This window comes from Falco punctatus (genome assembly GCF_963210335.1).
Source record: "Falco punctatus genome assembly, chromosome: 6".
In the NCBI taxonomy this organism is placed as follows: Eukaryota; Metazoa; Chordata; class Aves; order Falconiformes; family Falconidae; genus Falco; species Falco punctatus.
In genome coordinates this window covers 77186863-77202416 of record NC_137585.1, presented here as the reverse complement: position 1 = coordinate 77202416, position 15554 = coordinate 77186863, and the positions used below count along the sequence as shown (strand labels likewise).

At 41.9% G+C, this 15554-nt stretch overlaps 2 protein-coding genes across 2 annotated transcripts in view; both read left to right on the top strand.

The window, feature by feature from the left end:
- The window catches only part of NAMPT (nicotinamide phosphoribosyltransferase), a 31976-nt gene extending 27124 nt beyond the window's left edge, over window positions 1-4852 (top strand). The window contains exons 10-11 of the mRNA XM_080392021.1: window positions 60-194; window positions 1950-4852. Coding sequence (XP_080248147.1) covers window positions 60-194; window positions 1950-2063 — 249 coding nt within the window. The 3' untranslated portion in view covers window positions 2064-4852. The remainder of the gene's footprint in view (window positions 1-59; window positions 195-1949) is intronic.
- Window positions 4853-4971: 119 nt separating this feature from the next.
- The window catches only part of SYPL1 (synaptophysin like 1), a 38063-nt gene continuing 27480 nt past the window's right edge, over window positions 4972-15554 (top strand). Inside the window, 1 exon segment of the mRNA XM_080392022.1 lies at window positions 4972-15554. This exon segment is cut by the window's right edge and continues 22436 nt beyond it. The gene's annotated coding sequence lies outside the window, so the exon portion shown is untranslated.

Sequence of the window (15554 nt, the reverse complement as noted above, 5' to 3'; positions counted from 1 at the left end):
TTAGGTACACAAGCCCCACGAAGCCCTTTCCTTTTGAAAAAATACTCTTTTCATTTTAGGTAAATGTCTTCAAGGATCCAGTTGCTGATCCGAACAAAAGGTCAAAGAAAGGACGACTGTCACTGCATAGGACACCTGCTGGAGATTATGTGACACTTGAAGAAGGCAAGGGAGATCTTGAAGAGTATGGGCAGGTATGAATTTCCAAAATGCATTGCATCGTTCTCATACAAAAATAGACTTGAGAAAAAAGCAGGTTGTAACTTATTATCATAATTTAATTCTTATTGTCTTTTTGTTCAGCTCCCGTCTTACTACTACTGAAGTGCACCTAGTGCCAAATTCAGTAACAGCAGAATGTTAGAATGTCAGTAGAACGTTCAGGCTTTACAACTAGAGAACTTTTGATTATGTTTGTCTTGAGAACATTGCTGCTTTTTTCAAAAACTAATGTCTCAACGTTGCAGAATATATACTAACAAAGAAGTTCTTTATGGGCTGTATCGCACAATTTGAGTAGTGACCTGACTTGTAGGTGGGGGAGGGACAGGCACAACTAAAACTTGTTTCTACTTCCCCATTGAGATTTTTAAATAGTTCCTTCGGGTGTTAATGCTCTGTACATGGAGTAGTTGCCCAGTTTTCAAAGACTTTAAACTAGAAATCTAATTTCCCTGGTATAATTGCAAAGCGAGATACTATTTCAGTAAGATAAGCACAAATTTTATGCTGAACTCAGGCTTTCAGTTTGATATCTCTTACATTTTCAGCATGCAAGCAATTAAATGTTTAACTGCATGTTGAGCCTCTTCCTGAAATAAGAGTTTGGAAAATAAGTGATCAAATTGCACTTCAGGCTTTAGAAGCAGGAAATTTCTTGAGTTTTCTGTTATACAGAAGCATATTTCTGTGCTACTAGGCAGAGGGATACTACTAGGCATACTGTTCTTTGCAACAGTAAGCATAAAACTGAGATGTCTCTGAGAAATTTCAAGACAGAAAACAACCAGAGTTGTATACGCTATACAATAGTATTATAAAGATAATGTGGTCTGGATGCAACTATAAGAAAAGACTGACAAAGTTGTATATACAAGTATGCATGTGCTGAACATTCATATATACATATATATATATATACATATGTATGTAGAGAGGGAGGGACCTAATGGTGAGAAATCTCTTCAAAACAAATCACAAGACTTTGGCTCTGAAATTAGGCAATATACATTTACTAATTTTTTGAAAGATGAAATAAGTAATTTTACCAAATTTCTGTCCTGGGATATTAGAGGAGGTTGTTTGTGTGCAGGTTCTGGGGCTCCCTGGAAAGTGACAGGGTAACGTACACTCTTTTGTGGGCCCATTTCCCTAAAGCCGCAGGTCCTTGCAACAGGTCATCAAGCACAGCAACTGCTCAGCACGGCTTCTGTGCTAATTTTCTGTACAAAGCTGTACTTACTGATCTTGCAGTGTGCTGTTGGCAAGCACTTCTTGATCCACTGTTTTACAAAATACATGTGCAAAGGGGACTGTGAAGAGTTTTTTTTACTTCTCCCCCCGTAGTTGCTCTAGAAGAAATAAAGATGTCGTTTAAAGCTTTGTAATAGAATTGTATTTAATTGGTGGAGTGTTGCCTTTTTTACTAGCTGCTCTAGCAAGGTGTATTTAGCGTGTGTGTATTTTGGCTTTGGCCAGATGTGGACAACTCACTTTAGGATCTACTCAGCACAAAGCTTCTGTCTGCACACAAGATTGCCTAAATTCCCTTCTTCTGTCTCACTGTTAGGGAAAGATGTCAGGAGAAGCTGTAAAGATTTGGTATCTTGACAGTTTAAAGCTCTGCTCTTACACAGCTTGATGCGGGTGCTCGCTGTTGAGCTCGTGTAACCTGTGTTGTTTGTTCATTTGCCAAATCGCCCTCACTAAAACAGTGGTGTTTCTTGCAGGATCTCCTTCATACAGTATTTAAGAATGGAAAGGTAACGAAATCATACTCATTTGATGAAGTAAGACAAAATGCCAGGCTGAAGAACAGTGAACTAGAAACGGCGTCTCACTAAGTTTCATTCCATGTCTCTGTATGTGTGTGTGTAACAAGTACGTACTGCATAGCTACTGGGTTTATTGTACAGATTTGTGTGTTAGTGTTTTATGACATTGTAGCCAAATTATTTGTTGGTTTATGGACATACTGCCCTATCTTTTGCCAGTCTTTAGAAAAGATGAAATCAGGAAATGGTACTTACATTGTAAAACATATTTAATGCTACAGTGTGCTTTTTAGGGCCCTTTGCCGGTAGTGATTCAATCTGGTATTGATCTTTTCACAAATGAGACAGAGCTGAGAAACTTTTTTATATATAACAGAATATCACAAAATGGATTTACATAAAATTATCATAATTGCTTTATGTTTATATTTAACTTGTATTTTTGTACAAACAAGATTGTGTAAAATATATTTAAAGTTTCAATAATTAAGTCTTTCCAACTTTTCATGATTTTTATGAGCACAGACTTTCAAGAAAATATTGGGGGGGGGGGATCCATTGCCTTTTGTCCATTAATCAGCAAATAAAACATGGCCTTAAAGTTTGTTGTGACATTGTACCATTTGATGACTAAATCAGGACTTGTTTCTCCTTAAGATCCCATAGAATTGCTCACCTCACCGTTTCTTGTAGTTGTCTGTATTAGTAAATCTGCGTTAAAGAAAATTACTGTTCTTACTAGAAGGTTTAGGTACTACAGACCTTGCCGGCACGGTAAGGTATGTAAATGAAATGCCAAATTTGAAAGGATTCTCTACTGCAACTTACCTTGCCAAGTCTATCCCACTTGGCATATGCACCTCAATATTTTAAGAGTAAAGTTTTTAAGAGATCTCCTCTTCCACTATAGAATATATGTGTAAAATACTGAAATATGGAAGCGGTGTATTTTAAAGTAACTACACTTCTGGGTTTATTTTTCATATACTGTAAGTGACATGACTTTAAAGCAAAATACTGGACTGGGTAGTGCACTTTTTTACTTTTTTGTATTTTTTTCATTGATTTGCCTTTTGTCAGACTGGATGTTAAATTGTAAAAATGTTTAACTATTTTTGTTAACAACTTTAATAAAACTTTATGCTAGCCAAACTCCTACATGAATGGCAGACCTGTTTCCCCTTCTCGCCCTGCCTCACTGGGGTGAGGAGGGGCTTTTCTTCTGCAGAGGGTAACTGTAAAACAATGTGTTTGAGAGAGACTTTGGAACTGTCTGCACTTGATTGTATTTGCTCTCTGCGTATGCTTGATTTGAATATCTGCTGGAAGACAAAACTGTTAAGGATTTTTTTGAGAAGCTATGTAGTAACCTCTGAAATGTTCGATAGTACTGTAGGATGGCTCTCACTAGAAAAGTACCTCCCTTAAAAAAAAACAACAGCAAAAGCAGATGGCTCCTGCGTTATGTTGGTGATCAGCTATCAGCCAATAGCTCAATATACTGGTGTAATTAATGTTTTTAATTAGTAAATGATGTTCCAGAAAAATGTTAGGGGTCATCTAAAATAATTTCAGCCTACGTCATTTTATAAAATGTGCTTTTAAAGGAAGATTGAAAAGCCATACTTCGTCGTTCTTATTCTCTTGCCAAAAAGGGCCACATCAAAGCACCCACAGTATTTCCAGGGTTTGTGGTTAAGACGTTTATGCCCAGTCTGAATAGTTCTTGTTAATAACAACTTGTTTTCCACTTGTAGTGTATGTAATTATACATTTAAGTGATGTATTGTTTTAAAGATAGTGCTTTAGTAAGACTCTAAATGCTGACCTTTCACACTGAGGAACTGCCTTCCCTTTGCTATTAATGATATTGTTTGTATTTGGCCAGGAAAGGTTTGAAATCTGGACCTAGGATCAGTAGCAGGTAAACAGTACAGAGCCTATTTCCCTCCTCCACATGTGTACTAGGGAATTTTATGATGTATGGTTTAAAAAACAATAAAGTAAATGCTGCTTTCATTCTGTACCAATAAAAATTTTGATAACTATTGACTACCCATAACTGATATTTTTGTACTTGAGAACTAAGAATATACTGTGGAAGCACTGTGTTCTTGTGTACCATGAAATACATTAGTAATTGTTCGGTATTGTCTAAAACTTTTAAGAGTTGAAGCAACTTGTGCATGTCACCTTCAGAAGCTGTCACATCACTCATTTTCTTAAATGTTAGTATCTTAAAAGAAGAAAAAAAAAAAAGAACACCTGGTGCTATTCAGACCTGAATACATGTCTCTGTGTTTGGCGGTTTGATATTCTGGGCATCAAGGGGTTGACAGAAATTACTGCAGTGCTTGAACCATAAAATATCCTGATTCTTCCACATGAAAGCAGGCAGCATGTTTGTTTGCTTTAAATTACTAGATTTGTAGTCATTGATATATTTTAATTATCCCCCATTTCATAATATAATACAGTATTTGTATTTAAAAATAGGAATTGGGAGTTTTGTGTTTAAGACTTATTTGTAACCATATTTAGCATAAGAAATGGATTTTATAAGACTATTTTTTTTTCTTCAGCTGCATGATTATGAAAGGATGCTTTTTTGGTACTTTGAAAGATCTGAGGAGAGAACAGAAGAGTACTTAACTGTTTGGTTTGCCAAAATCGGAACAAAGCTTAAACAGCTGGGTTTTTTTCTTAAAGGTTTTTACATTCCTTCTTAACCTGTTTAGTGAAGAATAAATATTCCTCACTTAAATCCTGTGTTAAAAGTAATTTTAATGTACTTGACATCAACTACCAGTATGTAATACACATGGAAATAAAGTTTAGTTCTGGCAGTGAAAATGATAGCCATCTGACTGTGTCTTGAAGTTGTGATGTTGGGCATCCGATTTCCTTCCTGTGCTCTTTGTTGCTGAACACGGAGCAGAGCGGTGCTGTCATTGCAGCGCTCTGTAGGGAGCTGCTCAGCTGGCTTGCATGCAGTTTGTGATTAGGTGATTGAATTTAAGCAGCTCAGTTCTAGAGAGGGGAAAATGGGCTCTTTTTTTGCTTTATTGCCCCCCCCCTCCCTTTTTTTTTTCTTTTTTTTTTTTTTGCAGGGGTGTGTGTGAGCGCATTGGTGCTTCAGCATCTTGCCTGTTTGTGCTTGAAGATGAAGCACTTGTAATTGAGCTTGATACAAGGAGTTGTCCTTTTTTATATATATTTGACATAATCCTTTCTCAAATAAAGATTCATTATTTCAATTTTACCTCTAAAGCCACTAAAAATGCCTGATTAAAAGCAAATTAACCAAAGATGTTTCAGCCAGCCTTCAGTTCACTTCAGTATCTGTCAAAAAATGTCAGCTCTTCATCAGAGAGAACATCTCATGTCCCTTTGGACAGGATTTTCGTAACATTTTAACTTGCAGAGGGTATGTTACAAACACACATCCACACCAACAGCATTTGTAAGGCAGCTAGTGTAAAGATTATTTATTGTTATTTGTTGCTGGTCTCTTCAGGTTGTACCATAATGTAAAAAGGGGCTCTTGTAGCCTACAATAATGGCATTTTAACACTTGAATTTAAAGTCTCTGTTACGTTGTCTTTACAGAGAACATGCACAGCTTAAGCAGTAGGCAGGCCTCTTCCCCATGCTGGTAAGATCCTCCATCTACAACACTGGCTTTTCTCACTCTAGTCAGCCTTGGTGTAAGTGACGGTGGGCTCCCGGGTCATCACGCAAAGGAGTCTGCAGGGAAATTCCAAGCCTCAGGCTGTGCAGGAGAAGGCAAGAGACTCACAAATGTGTCTCTTCCTACATCCTCCAATTTACTGTAATAAATAAAATAGTATCTGTGCTGAGCTGCCCGAGGCAGGAACTGTAAGGGTTCATTTGAGCAATAGTAATTGCATCTTTGCCTGGTACATATGGGGGGTTTTGTCCACGAGAGCCCTATCGGGGTCCTCTAGGTGCACACCTCTGTGAAACTTGTCACACCTGAAAGAGAGATGACCCTCTTCTCTTACACCTGGTGGATGAAAGCACCTGATGTGGAGAGCTGCATGCCTTCTAAATAACCCAATGATGGGAAATAAGGGAATGCTGAGACTGAAGATGCTCTGTGAAGTAACAGTTACTGAAATTGCAGTTGTTAACCAGGGATGATACTCGTTCCCCAGCCCCTGCTGTTTTACTAGTAACACAGCTGACCTTGTTAATGAGTTTAAACCATGCTTCACAGTTATTGAAATATGCTTGGTTTTACTTTATGATAAAGGATGAAAAGCAGTTGGCAACAGAGCATTTTGAAAAAGTATTTTCCTGTGGCACGGTGTGTTGTTGAAAAGTGCCCTGACTCCTGCTGTAACATAATCCAGAGCAATTCAAAGGGTAGGGGAGTGAAGTCAGCAGGATTCTTCTTGGGCAACATATTCTGTTCCATATAATTTCCTTACTAATCTTTATATGAGTACTCCTAGCTGCTTTTTGAATCGAATTTCTAGAATTTTCTGTTTATGGTGAGGTTTCCTGGAATCAGAACTGCAGTCCTCTCTCCTGACCCTGGCTGGTGCGGAGAGGTCTCTTAAGGACGGATAGAGAGCCATCATGCCTCCAGCAAGGTTTTTACTTCCCTCTTAAAAAACTCAAGGGCAAGTTTATTGTTTGTTTACCTTTAAGCCAAAAAATGAAAATATTTGGGTTGTATAACTCCTTTTCCCCCAGCAATTTAGACTGTCTCTAAATCAATTCAAGCTGTTTCAAGATCACAAGATATATTTATTCAAGCATACTGTAATTTATCAAGATACATAACTATTTACATTTTCATACACTTCATTGATTAATATTGGTCTATGAGATCTGAGGATCTGATTTTTTGTAGTTGTTCCAATGCTTGTGTCAAGTAAACATATTGTATGTAGCCAGTTAATTATAAATTACTGAAAATGGCTTCAGAATTTTCTATAACTGCAGTACTTAAGAAATTGAAGTGTGTAGATAAAGAATGCATGGACAGATCTAAGGGCTTGACATTTTTACTACTTTGTCAGTTTAGGTTAAAGCTTTCGCATCAGCTTTTATGCAAAAGGAGATGAGGTAGCTTATTTTATAATGACTGAGTATTCATATCACCAAATTAGTAATAAAAGTGACATGCACATCAGGCTGACTGTATGGTCTCCAAACCTTCCATCTTCTAAAGTCAAGTGAAGAACATCACTCTCAAGTGTCTTCTTTTCCCACAAAAGGGAGAAGGTAAAAAAGGCTGTTTTCTCAGCCCATTTTGGATGTGGTTTCCTCAGCTCTCTGGCTAAAGAGCAAGGCTGGTGTGCTCTTCGCTTTCCAAGAAGTTTTCCCTATTCCAGACGATGCTACCCTATTTTAAGCATAAGGAATTGTGGCTTGTTGGATGTGGCAGAAGGCTGGCATACCCTGGCAATTGCAGAGGGTGATCTCTGGGTGACATGGCTTTGGGTAGAGGTACGCCTGTAAGTCACAGAAAGGTCAGACCATGACAACTGATCTCCCCCTGGTGAGGGGGCCTCCCTGTCACTTCTGTTTCAGCTGAGCAGGTTCAACAGGTTCAAGTCCATCCTGTCATCTGCTGTGCAAATGTGGAGGCTGCTCAGCCGAAGCAGAGGGTTGCAGTGTCCCTGTGATAACAAAGCAGGGGTCTGTTAACGTGCCCTGGTCTCACCTTAATCCGTTTTTCAAGGTTTGTAGCTACTTGTTAAGCCAAATGCCAGTGACAAACTTAATTAAAGCTACTGTTCTTTCCACATGCTGGTTTTTGCAACCTCACCACCAGCACTAGTACTTGAAGACCATTATTTGCTTTTATTGCAACAATAAATCTCCAGAAGATAAAAAGGAAGATTTCACCTCTGTATGAGGTTTTGCAATCTTTACACCTTCGGACACAAGCAAATAGATTCACACACTAAAACCAAAAGAGAAAGCTGTCCTTTTGCTGCCTTTCATGTCCTGAGCTGTGACCATGAAAATGTTAATAGAGATGTGAGGATTTGGCAAAACAGTGGATTTGTTCTCTTAAAAATTGGTTTCCTTATAAAAGCCATATACTAAAACATACACTTATAATCTTTATTGTAATTCATAAACCATAGATGAATACTCAAACACTTTAGCTTGGTTTCTGCGGGTGCTTTTTGACTCCCCGGTCCCAGCCAGGTGCCAGGCAGTTTCCAGACGGTTAATCCCATCGGGCAGAGAGGCCACGCGGGCACACAGCAAGGCAAAGTACTCAGGTGCATAGAGAGCACAATGCTGGGCCTTGTGTCTGCTGGGCAAGTCCAGCACTACTTGAAATAACCTCGTCATGGACCCCCGAAGGACAAAATGCATTTGCAGTGGGTTTGGTGAGCCTAATTCTGCTCCAGCTCTACTTACAGCCTCGAGGCTATTCCTGCGGCTGGTTTGTTGTAAGAAAGCACACAAGTGTTGGATCCCTGGTCTGATTTTCACAGCCTGTACTGTGATTAGGCAAGACTTGGAAAGAGTTTCATTATTTCTTCCCTGTTAAAATACGGTCCTGCCCAAAGGTGTTTTGAGGCAAGAACCTATATGGTGTGGTGTAGGCCAGCATGAGAAGAGGGAGTGACTTTGCAGGTTGTGCTATGATTGTAAATAATAATTCCTTCCCAAGTCAATTGTTTAGATATACATACTGTCTCCAAGATGGTTGTTACAGTGCTGCAGCAACGGCAAGGGTATGGAGATGCGTGTTGGCTAAGGCTGCTTCTGGTTCTTTTCCAACTGGCTTTCTTTACTACTCTCTTAAAATGTAGTTTGGAAAGTACCACTCTCACCAAGCAGCCACATGTAATTTTCCTACGATGCGGTAAAGCTCTGTGTTACAGTGTCTGTTCTTGCCTAACAGTTGAATTGCTTGTGTTTCTTTTTCTTTGGTTGGTTTTAGTGCTATTGAGCTTTGCACTGACATTTTTGTGAAGCTGTTTTTTATAACCCCAGGATTTTGTATTTAAGTGGTAGTAGATGAATCATAACGCATCACTTCATGCGTGAGGTTAGGGTTATTTTTTCCTGTACACATCAGTTTATGTTTATGCTAAATTTTATCTCCCATTTTAATTTGCAGTGACTGTGTTTCATAAGGTCCTTTTGCAATTCTTCACAATGAACACCCATCCTTATTACCCTGAGTAACCAGCACCTCCAGCAAACTGTCACCTACCTACTCATCGTTCTCTAGATTGTTTAATAACATGTTGAGCAGCATGAGTTCCGGCACAGATCACTTAAGTGGAGTTTCACACTCTCTGTGAAAGCTGAGGGGGTTTCCTGCTGTGCTTTCTATCTGTTAACATCGTACCCATGTAAGGATCTCCTTTCACGTCTCAAAACTTCTTAGCTTCCTTCAAGACTTGATTATGAACCTTGTTGAATGTCTTTTTGAAATTAAAGTAGGTTATATTAAAAGGGTCTCATCCACACAGCCGTTGACTCCTTCAAAGGGCTTCAAAGAAAGTGACTTTCTCTTGCACGTGTCATCCAGAGTCTTCCCCAGGAGCTTAAATTCATTCCTTCCACTGTAATTACAAAGTTAAGTTTGTCTACCTTCATCATCCAGCCCCTCGGTCTTTCTGTGCCTTTGTCCACAAGACCAATTCAAAATTTGGAAAATCTGGCTCCAGACAACTCAGGGAATTTGTGAAACTGAATCTTGTTCTCCTGCTGTCTTTGCCATGTTGCAATGCGGTCCTCAGCGATGAATGGCACAATGCCGACAAGTTTCTACAGTCCTATTCATGTGCTGACAGTCACCTATTTCAGTGGAGTAGCTTGGGATAAGAAAATCAGCTGGGTATTAGGACAAATCTATTCACCAGGTCTGAAGTAAAGAGACACAGTTGTCAAGTGACAGACCAGCTTGTGGGAGGCTCGGCACCTGGTGATGCCTCTCAGGGACTTGCACAAACAGGAAAGCTGGACATTATGAAAGAGACAGCCTCACCAGCCTCTTCTCAAGGAATTTGATGTGGACTAGAGGCAGGGAGAACCTAGTCTGCACAGTGCTCGTCCTTGGACTCCAGGGAAGTTCTTGTATTCCACAAGGGACTCTGGACTAAACCAGACTCCAGAGCACTTCTGAATAAAGTGCCGTTTACTTTAGAATCCCATGCAAGGCTCTGTGGACATGCCTCATGTCGGAAAAAAATAGTTATATAAACCTGGTCATCTCTATCCTTGAAATGAGGGTATATTGAAACCACTGAGGTGCCTCTGGCATATTTGGTGGGCAAGTGAGCACGGGCAACTGGTATTTTACATATGGTGACTGTACAGGGATCACATGCCTGTAAGTGTATGTACATACATGTATATTTTACATACACTAAGATGCAAATCTCTCTGTCTATAAATAGACAGATGTATATAGATGTGTATATATTCTATCTATAGAAGGATATGTCCATAAAGACTAAAGACATTCTAATATATTTCATGGACTATGACCTTTCACAGACTCGGTACAGGGATCCTTGCCCTATTTCTTCCCGACGGCTTCATTTTATACACAGAAGCGTTGTGTAAGCAGCCTTTTCAGCTACCACCTGTCTGGCAGCTTATGCTGAAATGATCATCTATGATTACTCCTAAATCTGTCTCTGAATTAGTGCTTGCCAAGACAGTCTGCATGTCTGCCTCTGGTGTTGTGTAAGTTGGTATTTATCTACCTGCCAGTGGACGTCATGTGACTTGTGACCAGGCAAGACTGGTTTTCGGTTTTTGTAGCAGTCACCTGTCTTTATCCCTCTTTATTACCCTTCAATTTACATGTCTTCCACAGACTTAATCAGCAGAAGTTTTATGGCATTGTCTAGTTCACTGATGAACAAACTGAGTTGTGGCAAAAAGATCCCAGCCCTTTGGCACCGCTGCTAAAAATGGTTGTGTTTGTTGGTGACTCCCAAAGATCAATATTTTGAGATCAGTGGAAGAACTAGTTCTTAATCCATGTAGTTAATTACCTGGCAATTACCTGTAAATAAATAAAACCAAATGTGGTGCTGTACTAATGCCTTGGAGGAATTAACATTGCATTAGGATGGTTTTCTTTATTCAACAGACCTGCAATCCCATCAATAAAAAGACACCAGCCTTATTTAATTCCCTTCATTACTACTTATTAAAGTTCTCTGAACTGAAAGGTTAAGGACGATGTCCCTTCAGGTTTGAGCAGAAAGTACTGCCAGCCAAATCCTGGCATCTACTGCAGTTCCTAACGATGAAAGGAAATACCTTTAGCCAAGGAACGTGCTGGGAATATTTGGCTGGAGAAAGCGGCCCTGGAGAAGTGAGACCTGTGTGTTATCTAGGTAAAGTCACAGGAGAAGTAGAAACCATCACGCTGGGGACTGTCCTGCCTCCCACAGCCCAGACCTGGCAGCTCATCCATCCCTGGGCAAATGTCTGCATTGGACCAACTTGCTGAGCCACAGGGCTTGGGCTCCACCCCAGCACCAGGGGGCTCCTGGGTGAGGGGAGGTCCCAGGTGATGCAGGACAGGGCACTTTGAAGCACTCAACACCTGGACAGAACCAGCAGATGATGGTGCAGCTTGCACCTATGTTTCTATGAGATTAAAACCTGTGTACTTTGGTGATAAAGAAGGTGGAAGATAGCTGTGGTGGACCTAAATCAAGTTGATGATACGTCCCCAACACTCTGCTCCAGCAACATTTAAAAGCTTCTGAAATGAACATAAATGTAGTGTTCCCCCATGTTTATGTGCCAGAAGTCACCACAAAACAGTGAGCAACGCTGATGAGGTAGGAAAAGAGTAAAGGAACAACGTTTTTAAGGGAGAGAACAACTTCTTGAGATACACGTGGTCCAGGGCAGGCTGGTGATACGTCCTCTCCAGTGGAAAGGGCAGCCTCTAGCCCTTGTTATGCCAATGCTTGTCGTACACACAAGAAGGCCCAGGGCATTTGTGTTTCAAAACTGAGTTCCAGGTCAGCCTGGCTGCAAGCTTGAGGACAGCAGAAGTCTCACAGACCAAGGGAGTCTGTAGGGAAATGGCTGCTTCGAGTATGCCAGATCCCTCTGTCTGCAGCTAAGAAAAGCCAGAGGGACGGACACTGCTGAGGGCATCCTGTTAAGCACAGGTGAGGACTGTATAGCTCTCACTAGTGACCTTTCAGCTTCCAAAACCTTGGCTGTAATTTGCAAAAATGCATTTTGCCTTTGCCATCACACCTGTGCAAGTGGAGGTGGGAGGGAAGGAACTGAACCGCAGCCAGCTGAGCACCCTTTGAGCACGCTGCTTCTCTGGAAGTGTCAAGCTGAAGCCAAGAAGCACAGCCAGGCCGCCTGGGACCCTACAGTGAGACTTTTCCATCAGCAGTTGCTGCCCAGATGCTGCTCTCAGGAGGGACCCCTCTGTCCCTGCAGCCCAGCACCCTCTGGAGTGACTCCATTCCCAGCTCCAGGTAAGTTCCAAAGGTGAGTGAGCAGCCTCAGGGCAAAACTACATCTGGTCTTCAGGCAGCAGCAGGCTTCTGGTGAAAACTATTGCACCCGTCTTGTGTTTATTTCCCCTGGGGAGAGGCCCGCTGTCTCAGGACAGTATGTGATGTTTTTCTCTCCTGTTGGTGCAGGCTGGGGACCAGGCACCCCTGGGTGACGGGCAGGTGTTGGCAGCGCCAGTGGCCCACAGGAGATGCGCTATACCTCTGCCTCACTCATTGATGCTTCCTTCTGATTAAGGTCCTCGCTGATAGGCTTGATGTCAGCTCAGTACCAGTCAGGAAAGGGCAGAAGACAACTCCAGAAAGGAAAAATTATTTCAGAAGTGGAAGAATCCAGGGTTCTCTGATGCTTTTCTCTGCTGGGTGAATAACAAACTACCTGGCCACAGCATTTGTAACTAGACTCTTCTCCATATTTTTAGCAACTGATCTATGAGATCATTTTTCTATTTTCAGTTGTTTGTGACTTGGGACTTTTCTGCTGGGAACATGCTGAGCAGGAAGGACCATATACCCTTACCTTCCAGCAAGGGGCTGCGCAGACCCTATGCACCCAGCAAAGGATACTAATTTTCTGAGCAATTTACCTCCCTGGAGCATCAGCAATCCAGGGCATCAACAACAGTTTTGGAAATGCCCTCCATATTGATCCTCCGAGATGCATGAGAATAAACATGTACCCAGGAAAAGTCCAGACAGTCCTCGCTAAACTGACCTGAACACTTCCATAAGCATGCAGAGTCTGTCTGTAAACCTGGATGTCATCTCCTGTGCCCCACTGGCAAGTGAACAGTGTCTTGCTTAAAGCAAGAAATGTAATTCCCACGCATGCCTTTCGGTGACTCAGCGGTTTCAGTGCCAAGGGTCACACAACAGGTCATATACTCTGAGTATCCTACACCATTCCCAGTATTAACACAGTGCTTGCTACAAACACCTAGATCTGGTAGCTGGACACCACTAGCAGGCCCTGCTATCAGAAAAGGGCAGCTTCATCATCCCCCACTTGCCTGCTCCTCTCCTGCCTGCCCTACTGCGTTACACGCAATGTGCCTTACATCATCTCTTACCTCAAAGGGCAAAGGGATCCAGACCCTGAGCGCTGCTGTTCATTCATAAATGAGTAAGGACACAGTAACTAGTTGACTGAGCAATAAGCCACAGCTATAACTTTACACCAAGCCAGCAAAATTACCTGCAGGATCCCCCTAATACCACCTGTTTTGTGCTAAAACCGCAGCTTTCTTTATCTATGCCAGAACTTTAACATCCATTAAACAGAGACAATCTCTTGCAAATGGGGCAAGGCTCAGAAGAGGCAAGTTACCTGGTCTGTCTGCAAGTGGCATGGTCCCAGCAGTGTAGGGACACAGGGCTGATGGCCACAGCTGGGCACGCTCCTGCCTGGTGTGTCAGACACAGCCTCAGCCACTTGCTCCCATGGCTAACAGCTCCCCCTCCAAATTTGTTTCACGTTGTAGAAGTGATTTCTTGGTAGCAGCATCCTCCTGGCACCACATCTCACGAACCCAAGTCCCCTGTAATGTCACCTTTTCTCCCCAGGTGGCTGTGTATGGACATGCATCAGCCACTCCCTGTCCTCTCTTTGGCAAGATAATTAACCTCCCACTGCAAAGTGCTTCATAAAGAGGAGTTTATGCCCCTTCCCCAGCAAACCTGCACCACATCAACAACCCTCCAAAAGCCCCGCAGTAACTGCCACCTGGGTGGCAGCAGTGCCATCATCCCCTCAGCTCAGGGTGCCCCCCCAGCCGGCCGGTGTCTCAGAGCAGGGCGCTAGGACTTGGCTCACACCCCAATCGCTGCGCCCATGTGCTGGGTGGGTGAGCACTGCTGACCTTTAAGACCTTGGCACAGCAGCAGGTTTGTCAGCCAGGATGAAATTCTGGCTCTGGAAAACCGAGAGTAAATCCAGGCGCAGAAGATCTCGATTTTGCCTGAGCAGACCCCTACGTCCAAGGTAATCTGTGGGATTTTTGCACATTAGGAGCCTTGGCAGGGCTTCGCTAATGGAAGCACAGGCACCAACGTGGTGACCCTGTGCGGAGCCACAGGACACGGGAGCTCCTTGCAGCCTGATGGCCGCCACCGACCTCTGCGAGCCAGCAAGCACAAGATCTCTCAGCTTTGGGACTTCAGCGTTTCCACAGCTTCAGGTTCACCAGCTCAGCTGCAGAAGTTTTAAGCTACTTATTTACTTTTCCTGTGGTGCTTCAAATGTATAAAGTTCTTATAGAAGTGGCACTTCTACTACCAAAAGGGGATTGTTTATCAGGTTTTATTTCCTTTCAAGTTAGAGGAGGAGTGGAAGAAAATATGAACTTTTTTTTCTCTGAGAAAACAAACTGACCTTTGAGTGTTATGAAAGTCTTTATACAATAATTTGGGCAAAGAGAACTGGAATTTCTCCTGTGAAGCATATTTTTCCTTTAAAAATGTCAGTTTGCTAAAACCAGAACAGTTTGCAGAAAGGCTTGTTTTCAGTGAATCTGCCCATTTGATAGCTGGTTAGAAAAGTTTTGAAATTGCTGAAATGCTGAGTTTGTCAGCATAACTCTTCAAATATGAAGTTTGTCTACAGTTGGAGTTTAAAAAAATTAGAATTAAAAAAATAGAAAAAATCAACAATAATAAACAATAGAATTGAAATAAAAAATAACTATTTTTGCATTATTTAAAAACAAAATGTTTAAACAGACCTAATCCAAAACACATGGTGACCATCAGTTTACAACAGCTTTGAAATTTGGGTTTCTGGGGAGTGGAACATTCACCCCATCCCAGGAGGAGACTGGTAAGCAGCCCTGGCAGGAAAGCTGCAGGGTATATGGGCACCAGGGCCGTGAGGCTTCATGCCTGTGCTTTAGGATAAACTGCTGACCTTGCGCAATGGCATCGCTTTCTTTACAGGTTATCTCTTCCAAAATGGGCTGACCCTGACCTGTGGCTGTGACCGTGGTCATGCAAAGCATGAACTCTGCCTTGGTTCAGGCCAGCACACAGCCAGTAACTCCTCTGAAGA